Raw genomic sequence first — 20,741 nt, forward strand, 5'->3', positions numbered from 1 at the left:
TGACTGAGCACCCCCCGCGGAAGCTTGGCTGGAGGGCCAGCCTTGGAGGAGGGATTCAAACATTGTGGAAAACATGTGAGGTAGTAACATAAACTTGGCCTTTCATTTAAAAACATCTTTTAAAAATCTCTTTTGGAATAAAGTCTATTTTCTGCCTTTTTATTTTTAAGCACTCGAGAGTACTTTTTTTTTTTATCTTACTTGATCATTTAGAGATTTGCTTGCAAAAACAAGGCTTTTGATAAAGAGGCAACTAGAAGCCAGTGACAAATACTTCAGAAGACAATCCTGCTTGACAACAATTTTTCTGAACAGAGTCTCCTCCCGTGGTTCAGTTGGGAGAAAATGATAGAAGTCTAAGAGTAACTGGTAATCCGGTCACCCACCTGAGATCTCCCTCCCTGGCTGCACCCCATCCTTTTATTCATTCGCTCAACAAACACTCTCTGCCCCCTGCGGGCCAGCTACTCCAACACAACCCACAAGCAAAATGGAGAATATGGTACATGGTTACGTGGGCTGTGGAGACAAAGCAGGGGAAGAGGAAGGGGTTGGCGGTGTGGGGGCTTTGCAGTTTAGAGTGCAACGGTTGGGGCGTTGCCACTCTTGATCTTGGGGTTGCAGTTTCAAGTCCCACATTGGGTGCAGGGATTACTTAAAATCTATAGGGGGCACCTGGGTGGCTCAGTTGGCGAAGCGTCTTGAATCTTGCTTTTGGCTCAGGTCCTGATCTTGGGGTCGTGGGATCAAGCCCCTCGGTGAGCATGAAGTCTGCGTGGGATTCTCTCCCCCTCTGCTCTCCCCCAACCCATGTTCTCTCTGAATAAATAAAATCGTAAAAACAGATAAAAATAAAAGCGGACCAGTCACTGAACAGAAGTCCTTGCTGTGACCTGAAGCCACAGGAACCAGCCAGGTTGCATTTGGGGGGAGAGGCCCTGGGACCCTTCTGGGCTCACACTACTTCCACTTCTCTGTGCAGAGCCGGTTCTTTAGCTTGACAGCAAAAATTTTCCATAAACTTGACAGATTGAAAATGATTTGTCATTTTCCTTCCTGAAACTCCCTGGGTCGTGTACCATGTGTCCCCAGTGGTGAAGAACAGAAATCTGTCCTCAGTGCAATCGGCATCTTCAAGCACCTACTGATTTATGGAGGGCGAGTGCCCCAGAAGATCAAGGTCATGCCTGGATTCCCCACCCAGCGGTGTTCAGGGGCAGGAAGTGGTGCTGGGGAGGGTCTCTGTTGAAAGTAGGAGAGGTTTCAGCCTCCCACCCAAGATTCAGATCCAGTAACCATCTCCATCTTGGCCATAGCAACCAGGGTACCAGAAGGGACACCCTTGGGTTGGTCTTAAAAACCAGCGTCTTCCCATCGGGCTTGGTCTCCCTGCTTGGCCGGAGTGCGTCGCCACACTCCAGACCCTCCCCACCCTTGTCTGCTGCCTTGGTGTCTCTTCTCAGCTCCTGTCCCCTCATCCTGGATCCTCCTGGCACTGGGCAGTTCAGTCCTCAGGGATGTCCTGGCTCCAGCACCTCATCTGAAGGCCTGAGGGTGCTCAGTCTGCAGACCCCACAGGGAAAAGCCTTCATAGCAGCAGACCTTTCTGGGGCTCAGGGCAGTAAGAGGGTGCTTCAGCCCCCTGCTCAGACCCTTCTGTCTCCAGGGGCAGGGGTGAAGTGGGGTGAGGGTGGGGGTCGGTGAGGCCAGGTGCAGGCACACCTCAGCCCTGCCCTGCTCACACCTGCCTTCTGTGGAAAATACCAGAGAGCTTCGGGACTTCTCGCCAGGGCAGCCCCAGTGCCCACCTGCTGAGGGCAAGGAGCCAGATGCGAGGCTTGTGGGAGGGACGCTGGGCAGGTGCCAGCCCTCCTGCGTCCAGTGTCCCCCTGAAGGCATCGGCTCCCGGGCTTCCAGCACCAGCAGCCCTTCCTGGGGGGTGGGCTCCACAGCAGGACTCCGGGCTTGGGGAGGAGGCTCTGTCCTGCTCTGTGCCAGAGGCCTGGGGAGGAAGCGTGGGCGCCAGCAGCCAGGCTCCCGGACGTGGCCCCCGAGACCTTGACCTTGAGTGCTCTCCTGTGTCACACCAGGGCTAGGCTGTCTGGCCAGAGGAGGGTGGCGGGCGGTGGTGTGCGAATCCTGAGGCGTGGGAACGCAAAACCATTTTGGCTCCTCCCTTGGCCCCCAAATCCCTCGCCCTGGGGAAGCCAGGCACCGCACGGCGAGGGAACTCAACCCCACGGCGAGACCCACGCGGAGCAGAACAGGCCTCCTGCCAAGAGCCAGGCCCGACCTGCCAGCTGTGTGAATAAATCGCTTTTGAAAGTAGATCCTCCGGGCTCGGCCAAGACTTCAGATGATTACAGCCTCACGAGGGGCTCCGAGCCAGAGCTGCTCAAATTGCTCCTGAATTCCTCACCCACGTAAACCGTGACACACACGCACAGTCACTTTGAAAGCTGTGGAGTTTGGGGGCAGCTTGTTACACAGCCCCAGTGACTACTACAGCCCCTTGGCAGCTCTGGAGGGAGTTTCTCCGCTCGGACTCTGGCTGTTGGGCTGGAAGGTTTGCTCTCCCTCCTCCCAGCACCGCCCCACCCCACCCCGGCCAGTGCTCCCTGAGCACGGCTAGAAGGGAGAGACCGCACACGTGATTCCGATCAGCCCCAAATCAGACAGCAGTCAGCCAACATCCATTTTTGTCTCCATTTTAATTAACACTTTACAAAGTACAAAATATACTGTCTTTTTTGGGGAACATTAGGTACTTTTTTTCTCTCCGTCATACAGTACATGAATCTCGAGGGTTTTGTGTGTCTTCAACACAGAGGGTAGAAGCGTGAGGGCCTTGGGGCGTCAGGGGGGCCCCGTGCTCCCCCTCGCCCATACCTTGGGACAGATGTAAGTGCCACTGCTGCTACTGCTGGTGACCTGGGGCATGCCAGGTGAGGGCCGGACCCCAGGCGAGGCCCTGGGCAGGGCAGAGGCCCCTCAGAGCCCCATAACGCACCCGACGTCCACTCACCCCCATCTCAGGATAACGGAAATAAGTTTGGCATAGAGCAAGAGGAGGACTTGGGATTCTGTTTGTCATCAGCCCCTTGCCGCCCCCCCCCCCCCCCAGTTTTGGAATTAACCCTGCTTAGTTCCTCCTGGGCCATTTTCTGAATAGGTAAACTGAGGCAGAGGACAGGAAAACGCACTGGGCTTGACCTCTTATCTTGGAACCCAAACCGGGCCCCGGTTTTCATCCACCATGCTCTTTGCAGATGAGCACGAGTCGCTGGGAGGGCGCCAGCCCCTGAAACCTCTCCCCGTGAATACTGTCTTCAGGACTGGATGCTTCTGAAGAGTTGGCTCGGCTGGGCTCACCCCCTGGGGCTGCCAGGCCTCTGTGTGGTACAGCAGAGACTCCGCCAGGGACACCACTGTCCCTTCAGAGCAGCTTTAACAAACTCTGGAGAGGTGGGGGGGTCCTGCGTGCGAGGCCTCCCACCCACAGTCAACCCTACTGCACGTGGCCCACAGGTGACAATGCTCCCGAGGCCTCAAAATACTGAACTCACACGTGTATGTGTACACAGGCTCATAGCCAAGCACGACCCCGTCCTGACTCCCAGCCCCCCGCAGCCCCGACCCCCTGCCTCGGCACGGCCCCGCCTGGCCCTCCTCCTCCCCAGGGCAGGCCTCCCAGGACGGCATCGACGCCAAGGCTGAAGGCCGCACAGCCCACCCCGTGGCCTCCTCCCAGCGTCCAAGGAAACGGGGTGAGGGACAAGGACACTTGCCCTTTGATTGCCTCTAATTCGAAAACAGAAGAAAGAAGCTGGGATGAGCTCGGAGACTCGGACTAGGTAGGTAGCCAGAGGGCGCAGCGCCCGGGGCCGCCGGGCCTCGCCGCCCACCGCGCTGCCCACCGCGCTCGCCGGCCGGACGCACCGCAGCCACCGGCCGCCTCCCGCCGCCTCCCGGAAGCCAGGGCGCCTGCCCCCTCCAGGCCGAGCCCTCCCTCAGCACAGCTCTGCGGAAACCTGAAAAGCCGGCGCTCGCGTTTGTGGGGGAAACGGACGGACACCATCCTCCTCCCCCGCCCCGAGCTCTGCTCCCCAAGCCAAATGCCTGCCTCGTTTCCCAGTGGCCCCGGCTCGCAGGGGCACACAGATCCACTGGGGGGCTTCTCTCGACCACCCCTCAGAGTTCACTCGGGACGGCACCAGGGACCCCGGGGTCAGAGCACGGGAGCGCTGTGCCGTCACCCGGGAGACCCACAGGGTCCCTCTTAGCCCTGGCTGGGCAGGGCCCAGGGCGTCCCCACGTCCAGGTCCAGAGGCCCAGCGAGGTGGCCCGGGGCCTCCTCAGTCAGCCTGAGAAATGCGGCCAGGAGGGGCCGCTCGCGGTGGGCGGGCAGGTGCATCTTGGACTCTCAGGCCAGTGGTGTCCTTGGCTCGGGACCGGGGGCCGCACCCTGCCGTCCAACCAAGCCTCCTCTCCTGACCTCCGTGTCATCCTGTCACCTCACGGGGCACAAGCCTCCCTGGACCACGTGTTTTCTTCCGGACACCATGCTGGTCACCAAGGCCTTGGCAAGGGGAGAATGCTGGTGCTTGGGAGACTCCGGACCCCCTGAATCCTGGGCCGGGGGGTCCGCACAGCTCTCCAGCTGGGATGGAAGTCATGTGCCCGGAGACCCCCGTGGAGGACGGAGGTACAGAGCGGGCACTGCCCATCCCTGCGGGTCGGGACGGGGTGCCAAGGGAGACAGGAAGGTGCTTCTCGGGAACCAGAGGAGCCCATGCGGAGGCCTCAGCCACGGACACAGATCTTAACAACCAGGCGTGAGGTTGGAGGGGGTGGTCATGCGCGCCCTCGCCATCCCCTCTGTAGTGCGCAGGAGCGGGTGTGAGCTCTTCCCACGCGGTACGGAGGCAAAGATGCACCCGCAGGGCCCAGGCAGCAGGCCCAGGGCCGCCGCTCACCCCCACCCCTCAGCTGCCTCCCTCAGGAACCCCATTTCTCTGCCCCGGCCACATGCCTCCCCAGCCAGAGCCAAGACAACCGCGGCCACGACGGCATGTTCCTCAGGTCTCTCTGGAGAGGGTCTGGAGACCCCCTGCACCCAGCAACGTGGGGGGGGGGTGGCATCTTGCCTAGAACCAAACCCATGACTACATTCGTCACAGACGCGCAGTGGGAGGGGAAGCTGGGGACCAGAAGACCCAGGTGGCAGCTCCCGCCCAGGCCCAGCCCTAGCCACAGCCACTCCTGGACGTGAGGGCACGGGCTTCGGGCCTTCTCCTCCTGGTTGGATGGGGCCGATCTCCAAGAGGAGGCCTGGGAAAAGAACCTGAGGTCTCTAAGCTTGCGGGTGAGAAAGATGCAGGAACAGCCACGTGGGGCTCTGGGGGCTCCGGGTGGAGAGCTGGACGGGGACCACCTGCCCAGGTCCTCGGGCTCAGGGCAACGGGAAGAGGGCCTTTCTGCTCCAGAGCAAGACGGGATTCCTACGCCCCTCCCTCTGTACCCCCGTCCGCCAGGGCAAACGAGGGTGTCCGGGAGCCTTGGCCACAGAAATGAGGCTGGATCCACTTCCAGGGGAGGCTTGGGGGGGCCCTGGGGCTCTGCTCTTGGGATGCTGGTTTTTTTCTCTCAAGTCAGGGCTTCTCTAATAACGTATTGCCTATATACTTGAATTAAAAATATACGGTGGCTCAAATGGTGCCTGCGTGCACAGCAGGCCCAGCGGGCGGAGGCCCTCACGCCCACACACGTGCACACACAGTGGGGTCTGCGTCCATGGACTGTGCACACACGCGTGTGCGTGCTCACACAGTATATATTAACATATATATTGCTCAAGTATATATGCTATTTACAGTATATATCTATATCAACATAAAACACAGGTATTTATAAGTGTGTACAATAGATACGTTTCGGGGGGTCTGGGTAGCACACGTCTCTGGGGTCATGGGGCCGACAGGCTGGGTCGGCAGGGAGGGAGGGCGGAGAGGTGACACCACCGGGGACCCGACAGGGAGGAGTCTGGAGGGGCACGCCACGGAAAACCCAGGCCTTCCGAGGAGACGAAGGGGACTCAGGGCTTCGGCGCTTCCCTGCCCGCTCGGCCAGCAAACAGTGGACGCGTTTTGGTTGCTTGGGAGTTTTGTGCAAAATTAGTTAACTTAAAAAAAAAAAAAAAAAGTGGGTTCCTAATCAGTGCTTGGGTCCTGAGCGTCTGTGAGGATCCAGACCCGCGGCTCTTCCGTCTGGTGGGCTTCCGGGGCTTGGAGGGTTGGTCCCACAACGCTGGGAGAAGGGGGGCATGGGGCTCACACAAGCCCCTCACCTACTAGAACAGCCTTTCTCCTCTGAGCTTCTCAGGAACAGCGCAAGTCAGCCTGAGAAAGAGCACCAGGGGAGGCAGGAGCCGCTGGGGACCCCCCGGTCCAGCCCCAGCTGCAGAGGGCATGCGGGCTTCACCCCATGCTCCCTGCTCGGCCTGCAGGGGTACGAGACTGCCGCAGCCTGCCTGCCGCCTGGCTGCCCACCGCCCTGTGGCCTGCGGGTCCCCTCTGATGTTCAGAGAGAACCACGGCGGCCTGGGCACTTGTCCGTGGGGCTTGTATGGCTCTGGGTGGGGTGCCCTGGGGGACCCCTGTCTCGTGACAGACCTCTGCTGCCAGCTTCCTGCTCCAAGAATCTACGACACCACCCGATTCTCCTGCTGGTCCCTGCAGCCACAGGGTGCCAGCCGAATGATGCTGAGCCTCTGGGCCCCCGAGAGAACTCAGGAGGCCCCGTCCCCTGAAACTGCCGCCGACCACAGCCTGGGCGCAAATATATTAAATAAGAAACTAAAACGTACGGTACAGTTTTCTCTATTAAGGCTCAGATAAGCTGCCCCCCAGGTCAAGTACTCATGAGTGCCACAGGCCCCAGCTGAGGGGCAGGCAGGCAGGTGAGTCGGGGGCAGAGGCCTTCCACATCCCCCACAAGTGGGGCAGGGGAGAGGGGGGGGGGCAGGATAACAGGGGAGCCCTGTGCTGGTCTAGTCAACTGCTGGGGGTGGGGGTGACCCAAGAAACCCCAGGTCCAGAATGCTGGGGATGCCCCCACCCGGGGGAAACCAAGGCTCCGCTTGCCCAAGGAGGGTCCCGGGACAGCAAGAGGGGTTGGGAGCTTGTGCCCCAGGCTGGTGGGTTTCCTGGGAACCACCCCCAGGAGTGAGTGCTTACGGCGGGGGGCGTCTGGACAGGGCCCCCTTGGCAGTCTTGCTGGGAGTCGGGGCGCAGGCCCTGTGGATGGCAGGCGAAATTCTGGGTGGCGCAGGTCCTCCCCAGCTCAGGCCTCCCCTCCCGCCGTGCTCGGCAAAGCCTCCCCAGCACGTGGCCCGAGGGCCGCCCACTGGCCTCCACTCGGCGGGAACCAGCCCGGAGCTGATGGAACCAGAGACCAGCGACCACACGTCCAGCCCCAGGTCCTCACGGGGGCCGCCCCGGGCTCCGCGAACTCAGCCCCGCTCGGCCAGTTCCCCGAGATGACACGAGAGTCAGAACACCACGGTCTGGCAGGAGGCACCTGCTTCCTTCAGCATCTGCCCCCAGCTGTGGGCAAGGCCAGATGGGAAGGCGGGCGGGCTCGCCAGCTCCCGGGGCCTCAGACATCGTTTCCTGGAGTAGGGGTGGGGTGAGGAGGAGGTTGGGGTCTTCTGGAGGGCCTGGGGCCTCCAGGAAGGCAGGAGGGCACGGGGAGGCCTCAGCTCGGGCCCCAGGCCTGGCAGGGGGAGCAACTGGGGGTGTCTCCCGGAGGCCCCTTCTTGGGGACCCTGGGGCCGATTTTCCAGTCTGTGAGAAATACTGCGAGAAGAATCTTCAGGGTGGGGGCCGGGCCCGGGTCTGGGGGGCAGGAAGGGAGGAGCGGGAGAGGCCCTCCTAATGCTTCTCTGCTTGGCTGACTTTCAGGGCGCTGATGACGGCGCTAATGTTCTCCTCCGGTACCTGCGGGGGGTGGCAGGAGGCAAGACCCGTGAGCCCCGGCCCGCACCCCTCGCCCCCCGGGCCGGTGCGGGACACTCACCAGCGCGTGGTCGAACTTGAAAGTACTGATGTAGTAGGCGGGGATGTCCGCGGCGGCCAGGGGCTCGGAGATCTGGGCCACGATGCCACACTCATCTGGGAACAGAGGGGGGGACCACGCTCAGCACCCCGGCCAGCCCCCCTCCCTCCGCACACAGAGCCTGCCACACACCCGCAGTTTCCCAGCGCACCTGCCCCTCGCCCTGAAGGCTTGGCGCCAAGGCCCCCTCCACCCGGGAGCCTCCTCTGACCCCCGGGCTGGCGTCGCGCTCCCCTCGGCAGGGCCCAGCTCTGTCCGGCTTTGCGGGCCCTCCGGGGCTCCCAAGCCGCCTTCCCTGCCATCTCGCGTGTTCTCTGAGACAGAGCTGGAGGCTGCGGGCCCACAGGAGGATGGGGGCTCAGGCCCTATTCCTGTTGCCCTTAGACTCTCTTCTAGCCAGAAGACTGTGGTCAAGTCACTTCCTCTCTGTGAGCATCTGTTCCCTCATCTGAGTCCCCGCCGGCTAATGACCTCGACTTGTCCTAATAGTGCCAGGCATTTTTGGGGGCCTGGACAGGGCTTCTTTTTCCCTCTAGACCCTCAAAGCAGGGGTGCAGCCTCTCCTCACCCCTAGCTCTCTGCCTGATTTGAAGACACTACTCAGGGCTTCCTCCTCCAGGAAGACCTCCAGGATCTGAGGACCACCCTGTGCCACCAATACAACCCCTTCAAAGTTTTCAGGTTGTTTCCCCCAAAGCCACTCTTCCGATTTTGACAGAAATCAAAATCTTCCGATGATGACTTTTCCAACACTGTCCCTGACTGGGTGGGAGAGTCCAGATCGGCTCACCAGCCACCACGCTGGGAATCGACCCGGGTTCCACCCCCTGCAATGCCCCAGCGTCACTGCCATCCAGCATCTCCTCTGCTCCTTCACTCTGTCGCCCCGGTCCTGCTATTGTCAGCCGCACCTGGACCTGGGTGGTGACCCCGCAGGTCCTTTTGGTGGCTGGGCAGGCCTGGTGTTTGCACACCTGGTGACTGTGGCACCCTGTGGTGGAGACTGGCCGTCTTCTAAAATCCTTTCGCTATGGACACAGCTCTTCTGATAAAAACGGGGATAGGAGATGAGAGTCTAGAATGATCTCTCTCTAACTTGGGCTGGCGCCCACGTGTCCCATCAGTTTGGAAGGCTGGTGACCAGCACTTTATAAAATTGTATGACAGCTAAGGGAAGCCCAAATGGCACAGCGCAGAGCTCGAGCCAGGACGGTCTTGTGAAGGCGTAGCCTGAGCAGTGTGCGTGTGCAGGCCGGGTTAGGATGGAAGATACGTTTACTCCAAACCACACTCAGAAGCATATAGAACCTGCGGGTCTAGAATTGTTCAGGTTCTCGGCAAGTTATTTTTCTTGCAGGGCTATTCACAGCTGTAAGGGTGGCTTTAAACTCCGCGACATCCTGGGGAGGCAGCTGCAGGCTGTGGTCCGCGCCCTCCCCTGGCCGCCCGCCCACGGGGCCGCCCCAAGCAGAACAGCCCGACGGCAACGTGCACACCTCCGCCCACCGAGCGACGTTCTGAATTCCACTTGCCAGCCCCTCTATTTCTCCATCATTGGGACATTTTGTTTTTGTATTACAGAGTGTATTCTGATCAATTCGGAACCAAAGCTGGGGGTAAAGACAAGCCGCTGGGCACTGCTTGTCGCCCGAGTCTCTGGGTGGCCTCGGCTGCTCGCCTTGGCGGCCAAAGCTGTGCCAGGTTCCCCACCTTCAGGAAGACCCCTCGGTCTGGCATCAGGACTCTGCCCCGCTGCTTGTGGTGACCCGGCTAGGTCCTATCCTTTCTACCCTTTGGACCCTGCACCCTGGGCACAGCCACCTGGAGCCACATGGGTGCCACATCATACTCTTGCTGCTAGTACTGCCCTCCCCTCCCCACCTGTCACCTTCTCTGGGAAGCCTCACCCTTCCTGACCCTCTCCGAGCCACCTGGTATATGACACGAGTGCTTACCACCCGGAGGAGGCAGCTACCATCCTCCTCATTAGGATGGCAGTCAGGGAACCGAGGTGCACCTGCCTGCGGTCACGCTTGTTCCTAACAGTGTCCTTTGTGAGGAGTTCTGGCGCTCAGTCCCCACGACCCTGCACCAGGCAGCATGTGTCAGTGGGAGACATACTGGGGTCTGTGGCAAAGGAGGCCCCGAGAGGCAGGTGGGCCCCAGGGTCCTACCAGGAGCCTTCAGCGTACATTTCTCAGCATTCACAGAGCAGCCCATGTCCTGCCCCCAGGATAGCTCTGGCTTTGGCTGTGATGTGGGCAGAGTTGGGGGCACTCGTCTCATCCTGCTAGTTACTGTCCCCTGCAAGCTCATCCATAGGCAGGGGGCTGTGGCTGGCTCCCTCACTGACCCTTTGGCCTCAGGTCAAAATGCCCGGCCACCTCCATCTCCCGTCCCAGGCGTGGAGCATCTGGGGCCGACATCATGGTCCCTGGAGCAGTCTGAGCTTTACCTGGAACATTCTTCACTCTGTCTGTGGGAGATCAGGGTTCACCGATCCCACCAGGGCTTGTGGAAGATGCTTCCTGGAGACGACCAGGAGCCTCTCCCGGGTTCCAGCTCGGGGGTCTAACAGGTTTAACTCAAGCCAATCATTTCTGATGCTGCATCGCTGACAGTGGGACCAGCAGCCTCCATCAGCTCTTAGCAAATCGTTGCCACTTGGCCCTGCTAACTACCGAGGGCTCTGAACCCCGTGGGCCCGTGGAACATACTCGTGGGCAAACCTCACTGCCAGAGACACTGTTTGGGCAGCTATGGACACCGAGGCTAAAGAATCTTAGGGAATCTCTGCGGATGTCCTCCTGGGGGATCAGACCATGGAGGAGAAGCTGCCCCTTCCCAGGACAGAAGAGGTGAGGTACGTAGGGGTGAGTGCTGGGGGTCTAAGTCTGACTGCAACTGCATTTATTTCTGTGAGGGACACTCTTTAGAACAACAGCCATTGCCTGTGAGCAGCTGGGACAAAGGAGTGACTTTTTTTTTTCTAAAGTAGACCCCAGGTCCAGCACAGAGCCCAAAAGCAGGGCCCAAACTCAGAACCCTAACTTCACGACCTGAGCGGAGATCGAGAGTCAGCCGCTTACTGACTGAGCCACCCAGGCACCCCTTCCTTTTCGATTTTTATCACACCCCTGATGCTGTACTAATAAACAGGTATGCAATTTCTAGGGGGACAGATGTAAGAGCGTTTTGGTTGTAGGCGCACCTCCCATCCTCTGGAGGCCCAAGCCTCCTGTCACTCGCTGGTCCAGGGCCCAGGGCTCCTGAAGCCTCCACCTCCCCATCTGTACCATGGGGTGAGTGAGCCCAGACAGCGATGCTAGGCCCCCCCCCCAACCGGTGTGGCACCCCCCAGAGCTCACCGAATCCCAGGGGCTGTCCTCCGATCCGCACCATTTTCCAGAGCTCTCCAGATGCACTTGTGAACAACAAATTACTAGGGAACCTGAATAAGGAGAGAGAGAAATACCCCAGAGGCTGACATGGGTTGTGATCCCGTGGTAGGAACTGTGGCTGTCCTCAGGGCTCTGGTGCTGGGCCAGAGCGGGGAGCTCAGGGGGCTCCAGGCCCCCTCCTGAGCCCTCCTCATCTGGGGGGGAACAGGAAGGCAAGGCTGGGAGTGGGCTTGGGAACAACCGCCCCCCTCTGCTGATTGGTAAAGGACGCTGTCCCCACCACCAGCTGCAGAGAGGGGACAGCCCTGACAACCCGGGCCTTCATCTCTCTGAGTGGCTGTCATCTGTAAGATGGGGCCAGCTCGGCCACGAGGCAAGCCCTGACTGTGGACAGGGTGCATGTGTGCCCAGGGAGCCCAGTCCACCCCAGGCCCAACTCACCTCTGCTGGGTCTGTACGTCCATCACCAGGGAGATGTAGCCCTCGATGAGGGAGAAGGAGAAGAAGCGGATGTGGCCACAGTCCTCACCGGCAGCCATGGGGTCCTTCACCCTGGGGGCCGGGGGGCGGGGTGGTGAGGGGTGCGGGGGACCCCTGCTGTACCCAGACCCCCACCCGGCCTGCCTGCTGCTTGTCAGCCTTTGCACAGGGTGCTGAGAAGAGCAATGGCCAGAAACATGGCCCTGATCCTGCCCTGGATGACTTGCTGGGTGACCCCGAACCTCTGTGCCCACCCTCGGTCTCCTCATCGGAGGGGCGGATGAGCCCACAGCGTTCACGGAGGTGAGCACCACACGTCGCAGTCCCAGCCGGCCCTCTGTGCACTGTCCCTGCACTGTCCCACACCTCAGGGCACAGTCTGTGGTCACTCCAGCTCACGGGCCTCTGGTCTCACCCCACCTAGTACCTGAACTTACAATCTGCTCTGAGGAAAAATGCAAAGCCTATTGTCTGCTGAGTGAAAACCCTCCTGGCTCCTCTATGGACTGGACCTGCCCTTGGGGCTCAGGGAACAGTGAATGGGGGGTTTATCCCACAAACATATGCCCCTGGGGCTTCACCATGTTTCGGGGGTTCCCAAGGAATGATGTCTCCCCTCACAGAGTGTGACTTTTGGGTAGAGCTATGATCCACCCCCACCCTCGGACCAGCTTCCAGGGCAGGTGGCAGATCTGTCTCCCCACTCAGACTGGGGCTCCCTGCGGCCTCTCATGTTCAAGGGGGACGTACCCGTTGGAGTAGAACATGACGTCCATGAGGAGCGTGGCAACTGCAGGCAGCGTGTCAGGGTCCAGGCTGGTGACACAGAACCTATTGCTTGGGCTGGACAGAGGGTGGATGACAGGCCTCTGGACTGCGAGAGCAAAGAGAGCGGGTGCTGAGGCTGGGAGGAGAGGCATGGGGCGGGAGGAGGACCCAGGAAGAGGAGTGGGGTCAGCTGACAGCTGCTCCGGGAGACCTGGTCCCTGCTCCTTCTGCAGCCTCCAGACCCCCGGGCCTTAGCACATGCCTTGCCGACTGCCTGGAGTGAATGGCCTTTCCAACCTTTACCATCTGGCTGAGTTCCTACTTGTGCTCCAAGCTTCAGTTTGAGAGTCGCTGCCTCTGGGAGGCCCATCCTGATACCTCGGGTGGCTGAGGGGTGGCTTCTGGCCATCACCGGCTGTGTCCATGTCTCCTGCCCTTGCTAGACCTTGAGAGCAGGGTCTGACCAGGACTCTTACCCTGTGTTATGTCTGGTGCGTCACAGATACTCTGAGATGTGGCTGCTCTGGGGTAGGACCTGGTAGCTTCTTGAGTTCTCCCCTGCATGGAGCCCCCTCAACTCACCCATTTTGGGCTTTACGAAGCCATTGGTGATGCCGAGGTTCTCAGCTGCTACCGTCTCGCCATTGACGACTCTCAAAATGGTGAACTCTGATGACAAGGTGTGTGTGACAAAGGGCAGGTCCCGTTCGCGTACCTGGGGACAGGGAGTCAAGGATGTGAGTGTCCCTCGGGCCACTGGGGGATTCTGCTCCCAGAACCAGCTTCCCCACGCTGGGGGGAACGGGCACCTGGAACCAGGTACTTGGGCCTCCCCGGGGGTGGCAGGGATGATGCAGGGGAGACAGGACTCTGCAGAGGGCTGGGGGGTATGCCCCTTCTCACCCTGCAGGGCTGTGCCTAGACCTGTCCCCACCCCTCCAAGGCCCAAGCTCTGGAGGGTGGCCCCACCTGTGGGAGGACAGAATGAACGGCGTAGTGGCCAGGATCCGCCATGGGCCCTGTGACCAGCCGCTCTGGCCACCCCTGCCCGCACGTGCTCTCAGCCCTCACATCCTGAGCTCTGGGTCACACCAAGCCTGGCCCGCAAAAGGCAGGTGGTGTGTGGGGCTGGTCAGAGCCCCGCAGTCCTGCCTGGGCCATGCTGACACTTGACCCACGACCCTAAGGTAGTCCTGGCCTCTGAGTGGATCGCGCAATGGGGGCCACAGCTCACCAGGATGAAGTCCGTCTGGTAGGTGGAGAGCATGAACACGGAGATGTTCTGGTCGGCCAGCGGGGCAATGACCGACTTGGCAATCTTGGTCACGCCAATGGGCTGTGAGCTGGAGAAGCTGCCCCCGCCTGACACCACGTTCAGGGCCAGCCAGGTGGCGTCCGCCACGCTCAGGTGCTCTGAGGAGGGCAGCTCTGTGGGTGGGGGAGACACACACAGAAGGCAGGCCTGTGACTGAAGGGTCCCGGGTCCTCAGGGCAGGGGGCAGGGCAGGCTGCAGGGATGGGGAGAGAGGCGCGGGCCAGCTGTGGGACCCTGGCCAGCTCTGGCCCCTGGGCCCCGGCACCCTCATCTGACAAAGGAGGACAGGATCGGAGGTCCCATCCTGGGAGGACCAGGCAGGGAAGGCCCTCAGAGGACTTTGGACGTGCCAGACCGCTTGGCAGGGCAGGAGCCTGGGTGACAAGCGGCTTATGTGTGTTGGGTTTCTATTGCCTCAGCCGTGAAACGATGGGTAGTCAGCAGTGAGTAATGATTTTGTTATTTCCAGTTTGCATTACTCTTCTGGCGGTCAGGGGCTGCGGCCACAGCCCTCATATGGGTGGAACAGGACCCATTTTACTTTTTATTTTATTTTTTTTTTAAGATTTACTTATTTAAGAAAGAGAAAGAGTGCACAGCAGGGGAGGAGGGGCAAGAGGAGAGAATCTCAAGCAGACTCCCCGCTTAGCAAGGAGCCTGGATCCTACAGCCCTGAGATCATGACCTGAGCTGAAATCAAGAGTCAGATGCTTAACTGACTGAGCCATCCAGGTGCACCCCCCTCACTCCCCAGTTTTCATAGAGGTTCCCGGGAACCTCTCAGCGGGTTGGGAGTGGAAGAGAAACCAGGAGACAGGGTAGGGGGGCCTGGGATTTCTCTCCTGGCTTCCCTCAGCCCTGCATTATGGGAGAACACACAGCTCCAGCTCTGAAATCCTGAGGGGCGTGGCCCTGGGGGGGGGCAGCACTGTGAACCCCCCAACCCTACCATCATCTGCACAGCCAGCCCCCGGAGCCACCAAGGGCCGGGGATCCTGATGGGCCAGCTGTGTGCGATGGTCAACCCAACACTTCCTGTGATCCTGACAGTGCGCAGCCATCATTTTAATATTTAATGATGAAATCTTGAAAATGCCCCTTCCGGGATCCCTGGGTGGCTCGGCGGTTTAGCGCCTGCCTTTGGCCCAGGGCCTGATCCTGGAGACCCAGGACTGAGTCCCACGTCAGGCTCCCTGCATGGAGCCTGCTTCTCCCTCTGCCTGTGTCTCTGCCTCTCTCTGTATCTCATGAATAAATAAATAAAATCTTAAAAAAAAAAAAAAAAAAAAGAAGATGCCCCTTCCATGAGAGCAGGATCCCTTTGGCCTTCTTGGGGAAATTCTGGAAGGGTCATGTATGTCTTATGTTGCCGTCCGCTCATACAAGCTTTTGCGAACCAGCCCTCTGCCCCCCATTCCAGGCTCCTTCAACCCAAACCCACCCAGCGGCTCCCCGCGTATCTTGGGTAAAAGCCAAAGTCCTGGGGCGCCCAGGTGGCTCAGTGGTTGAGCGTCTGCCTTCAGCTCAGGGCGTGATCCCGGGGTCCAGGGATCGAGTCCAGCATTGGGCTCCCCTCAAGGAGCCTGCTTCTCCCTCTGCCTCTCTCTGTCTCTGCCTCTCTCTGTCTCTCATGAATAAATTAAAAAAAAAAAAAAAAGCCGAAGTCCTTTCTCAAAAAGCTCTCAAGGAGCGCTGTCGTGGGAGCTTTGTGCAGGGATGGAGAGGCTCTACACCTCCGCTTGCCCAAAATGCTAGCAGCTCACACGTGGCTAGTGCAACAGAAGAAACAGGACTGTAAGTTTTTCAAAGATATATATTTTTTAAGATTTTATCTATTTATTCATGAGAGACACAGAGAGAGAGAGAGAGAGACAGAGACACAGGCAAGGAGCCTGAGGGACTGGATCCCGGGTCTCCAGGATCAGGCCCTGGGCTGAAGGCGGCGCTAAACCGCTGCACCAAACTGCTGCGCCACCCGGGCTGCCCTAGGACTGTAAGTTTGATTTGTGATTCCTTTCATTTCTGGTGGCTGTGCAAGGTGAGCGGCCACCGTACGGGGCAGTCCAAATCTACAAGTGGCCCTGCTAGTGGGCCAGCTCCACGGGACGGTGGCCTTGTCTGCTTTGCTCTCTGCCACGCTCAGCACTGGCACGCACAGGTGTGAGACGAGTGGATGAGGGACAGAGGTCCCTGCTCTCTGCTCTGTCCAGGCCCCGCTGTTCCCACCCAGCCACCTTCTGCTCGGCCTGGCCAGGGCTCAGGCACCCTGCCAGACCTGAGGGGGTGGTGGCCTTCACCATCATCCCTTGCTCCCAGACGCCCAGGATCTGGCCAAGGCCCCAGCAGGGAGCCAGTGCCATTCCCACAGAGGCTGTCCCCAGTCACGGCCAAGCTCTTCGAATACTCGGCCCACTCGTGGGGGACGGAGCAGGACGCACAGAAAGCTCTGGGCAGTCAGCTCCCCTCCAGGTGACAGTAGGTGGCGGGGAGCAGCCTAGGCCTGAGGCCAGCTGAAGACGGGGTGGTGGGGGTGGAGGCGGGGACACAGGATCTCAGGTCAGTCCAGCTGTCCGGGCAGCGGGTGGCCGCGATGGGCTCCTGGCTCTCGGCCCTGGCTAGCACCCACCGACCGTGGCCAGCTTCAGACCAGCGATCACCCTCTGACACTGCCAGGAGGGTGCGCTTTGTCAGAGGAGCAGGGCCGCTGGAAACCGCAGCGTTTGCTGCTTCGGGGACCTCAAACGCTGCTCCGGCACTCTGCACGGGGCGAGGGAAGGCCTGTGTGGGGCCCGTCCTCCCCCCCGCCAACCCCCCCATGTTGGGGCCGCGGGGATGAGCTGCCAGAAGCCTGCCCTTCCCTAGAGGAAAAGTGGACCCATTCCAAGACAAAAATGGATTATTTCTGTCACCACACATAGTACAAGACCCTAAAAATAGCCTCTCAGAGCTGCGTACGCTGTGTGGTAGTAGAGGTTAACGGTGTCTTGTCACCTCCAGCCACAGAGGTGGGCGGCTCTGTGGGGGGTGGAGCCGCCCCTCCTGCCCCCTGTGCTGCCCTGCTCTCCGTACCCCCACGCCAGGCCTCCTCTGTTCCGACTGTAGGACCCTGCGGTTCCCTGAACTACACAGAAGCACGCTCCCCATTCAGCCTGTGCTTCTCAGGCTTCTCCTACCCTGCTCGCAGCAGGGTCCAGAGTCCTGGGGTCAGGCGGGAGGGTTTAATCCTGTCTGTACGACTTTGGGCGAAGTCAGCGCCCCTTAGTTTCTTAACTGTAAATGCAGAACGATGAAATCAGGATCAGCTCCAGAAGATGCTTCGAGGATTAAATGAGATAATCCCCATCAAGCGCTTAGCTAAGTGCCTGGCGTCCAAGTGCTCACCAAATGCCAGAGCCTCTCTGTTAGTACGCTGCTGGTGGTGCTTTTGCTGGCTTCTCCATCACAGTTGGCCAACACGTATCAGGAGTTTTATCAACGCGCAATTTCACTGTAAAGGAGCAGTTAACACGTAGGGCAAAGACAAGACTCACGGGCAAGTGTGTGACCCAAAGGGATTCAAAACCAACACCTACCTGGGTGCTCCCTAAAATCTAACGACGGGGCCAGGCAGATGAACCACAGTTTATCTACAACAGAATTCTACACGTCTGCTTAAAAAACACAGTTCCCAGCTATAAAGTAAATTTTTGGATAACTGAGGAGAGGAGGACGTATGTTAGATACAGAGTAAATGTCTCATTCCGTAGGTGTGATAAATACGATGGAGGCCGGGGCAGGGGGGAGCTGGGGTGTCATGGGAATGGCGAGGACTCTGCAGGGGGAGGCACTCAAGGCCCACCCCTCCCCTCCCCAAAATGCAATCTCAGCTCCAGGTTATTTTACATAGTGTGGGCAGAGCACGGGGGACAGTCCAAATACAAGTGGGCACCACCTCCTGTCAGTGCTCCCTGGGAGGACCGGCTTCAGGGGGACAGTCACCACTGGCCGACTGGGACCTCCTGGCGCCTCCCGCTGGGGGCACCGCTCTGTCCCCTAGCTTTGCTGACATGGTCAAGTACAAGCCACAAGGCGGGTGGCAGGAGCTCACAGCTCTGTGGGCACAGCCCTCTGCCCCAGCTGACACGCCAAGTGCACACGGCGACCCCTAGTGCCTGCCAAGCACGCGCATGCTGCATGGTCGCGAGTGTGCCTACAGAAGGGACAGGGGATCCTGTGTTTGGGATGAGGCCCTGGGACGCTGAGCAGCTTGCCCAGAAATCACCAGCAGGGACATTGGCAGAGCTGGATCCGAACCTGGGTCTTCCCATCCCAGGCGGGCAGGGGGTGAGGCTTCTCAAGGACCCCTCCCTCCACCTCCTGCACACTCATGCCCCCTGAGCGCGCCCTGCCCCCGTGTGGTAGGGCTCACACTGCCGGACACGAGACCCACAAGCACTGGGCCCCTCTAAGTCGCAAACCTCAGACTCTGCCCACCACCCAGAGGTCAGGGCAGGTACTGCCGCTCTCATTATTTTGCCTGAACCTGTCTTTCCATCTGCTTTTTGGACGTGGTTTCTGCTTCTGCTTCTGTACTTGCTCATACGTCCCCACCCAACATGCTCCCTCCCTCTTTAAGGGCAACAAAAATCGCCTCCTCCAGGAAGCCTTCTGTGACTACGTAAACTCCCCAAGAGTGTCCTCTTCTGAGCTCCCCAGAAAGGGAAATGCAGGAAGGCTCACCAGGTCTTCCAGACCCAAATACAGTGTGAGGCTCCCTGCTGGGCAGCCTTTTTCCTGCAGCAGAAGTCCCAGGTCAATTCGGAGTTTGACTCTTTCTTGATCCTTGCTCTGTCCTCAGAGTACCAGGCTCCTTACTCGGCTCTCTCCTCCGGGCAAGCCCTTCAAGATCAGGGAAGACCCTTCACTGGCTCCCCCTGCCTCCGCCTCTCCTGGCCTCCCTCATCTGACCTCTTTCTGCTCTGTCTTCTCACCTTCAGTTCTCTGGGAGTGCCAAGCAACCCTCCATTCTGGAAGCCTCCCCGCTCCCAATTCCACAGGTTCCACCAGGTAGGCGCTGTACTCATTTAGTTGGGTTTGTCTCAAGCACTGCCTCCTCCAGGAAGTCCTCTTGGACTGCACATCTGCCGGCTGGCTGGGTGCCACTCTCTCGAGACTATAATTCTGGTTCCTGAGTTTCTGTCCTCCCAGAGCCGTAAGTACCTTAGGGGCAAAGGCAGGATTCCTGCACTTCTGACCTCCCCTGGCGAGGGCCCATGCCATGGAAGCATCCAGAGAGGACACCAACCCTGAGGCCTTGGGCAGGTTACGTACATTTCTGTGCTTCAGTTTCCTTGTCTATAAATGAAGTTAATAAGAATCTTTCCCAGGGCTCATGAGCGCAGAGTCTGCAGCCAGCAGCTGTGTCGGGGCCATAGAATAAGTCGGTGTGTGCGGATTCAGGGCGCTCACGTATCTGCTCTGCTATGGCACTTCCTATTTCAAGGGCTCCACCTTGGGGGGGAAGGGGGGGGGGGTCCTGCACAGCAGGGTGCCGTGACTCAACCACAATCATGACGACTCAGACTCAACAGCTGACAGTGTCGACAGCTGGCAGGCCCCGAGGCTCGCGGGGTCAGAGGTGCCTCCTGCACCCCGGGGGGCTGGCTCTGAACAGACAGCCACACAGCTGCCGGACACCTCCCAGTGACGATCCCTACAGACGTGGGCGTCCAGGGCTGCCACACCGGCTCCCCGGGTCCTGCGGCCAGCCTCCTCCCTCCCTCCCTGTGCACCGAGCTGGCTCATCTGCTGCCTCAAGATGGAGAGTTCGGCTTAGACAGGATATGTGTTCCAGGGAAGAGACGCTCTGGGGCGTTCCCTCTTGTCTGAGGTGCCACACTTCTCAGCAGGGCCCGCACAATAATGGAAATGGCTTTGGGCTGCCCAAGCATGTGACCTGCTTTGTGGTTAAGGCCAAGGTTTCTGTTTGTGGCTCCTTGACTCAGAAAGTGTCATGCTGAATGAATGAATAAATGAATGAATGAATGAGCAGACAGCTTTGATGATGGGCAGGGGTCTCCCTTAGGGCCTGCCCTGTCCCCTTAGAGGCAGGGAGGAACACTGTGCCTCTTCAGACGTGGGGAGCCAGGTGACGGTCCCCCATACTGGCTAGGTGCTCAGGGCGGGGGCGTGTAAGGACAGAGTGCCGGGGTGAAGCTGTTCCTCCAGGGTGCTCCCCCATCTCACACGGTGGCCCCAACTTGTACTGAGAACCCCATCAACAGTTGGCTTCTGACCCCATAATGCTGTGTCTCCAACCCCATTTTAGGAATCAGCCTGAGTAAGAATAAAGATAACATGTTTCAGGAGCTCATAAATTTATCACCGGAGAACAGCGAAACCCGCATGGACCCTAACCAGAGGGGACGGGGCAAGGGGGCAGGCCCCATCCACGACGCTCATCGCAGGAGGCTGTGATATCACAGGAAACGTGACGTTACAGCATCAGGCGAAAATGTTTCCCTCCAGGACACTATCACACGTACACTAAAAACAGCCCATGCACAGTAGATGCTGGAAAGAGAAAGATGGAAACGTGACCAGGAGTTGTCACTGGGGCAGGAGAGGGCTTTTATAAAAATGTTGGATTTGTTGCATTCTCTGTATGCTTTTGAGGAGGGAAC

The 20,741-nt window shown here is 59.4% G+C and overlaps 1 protein-coding gene across 2 annotated transcripts in view; it reads right to left on the reverse strand.

Annotated features, from left to right (window-relative positions):
* Nucleotides 1-2,692: 2,692 nt before the first annotated feature.
* CASTOR2 (cytosolic arginine sensor for mTORC1 subunit 2) overlaps nt 2,693-20,741 on the reverse strand; it is a 54,124-nt gene continuing 36,075 nt past the window's right edge. Inside the window, exons 3-9 of one of the 2 annotated variants that reach the window (XM_077908295.1) lie at nt 13,999-14,192; nt 13,347-13,479; nt 12,747-12,900; nt 11,958-12,068; nt 11,484-11,566; nt 8,077-8,171; nt 2,693-7,997 (exon numbers count right to left, since the gene is read on the reverse strand). In XM_077908295.1, coding sequence (XP_077764421.1) covers nt 7,932-7,997; nt 8,077-8,171; nt 11,484-11,566; nt 11,958-12,068; nt 12,747-12,900; nt 13,347-13,479; nt 13,999-14,192 — 836 coding nt within the window. In that variant the 3' untranslated portion in view covers nt 2,693-7,931. The remainder of the gene's footprint in view (nt 7,998-8,076; nt 8,172-11,483; nt 11,567-11,957; nt 12,069-12,746; nt 12,901-13,346; nt 13,480-13,998; nt 14,193-20,741) is intronic. The other variant, XM_077908296.1, reaches the window with a different exon arrangement.

This window comes from Canis aureus, chromosome 8, assembly GCF_053574225.1.
Source record: "Canis aureus isolate CA01 chromosome 8, VMU_Caureus_v.1.0, whole genome shotgun sequence".
NCBI classification, from domain to species: Eukaryota; Metazoa; Chordata; class Mammalia; order Carnivora; family Canidae; genus Canis; species Canis aureus.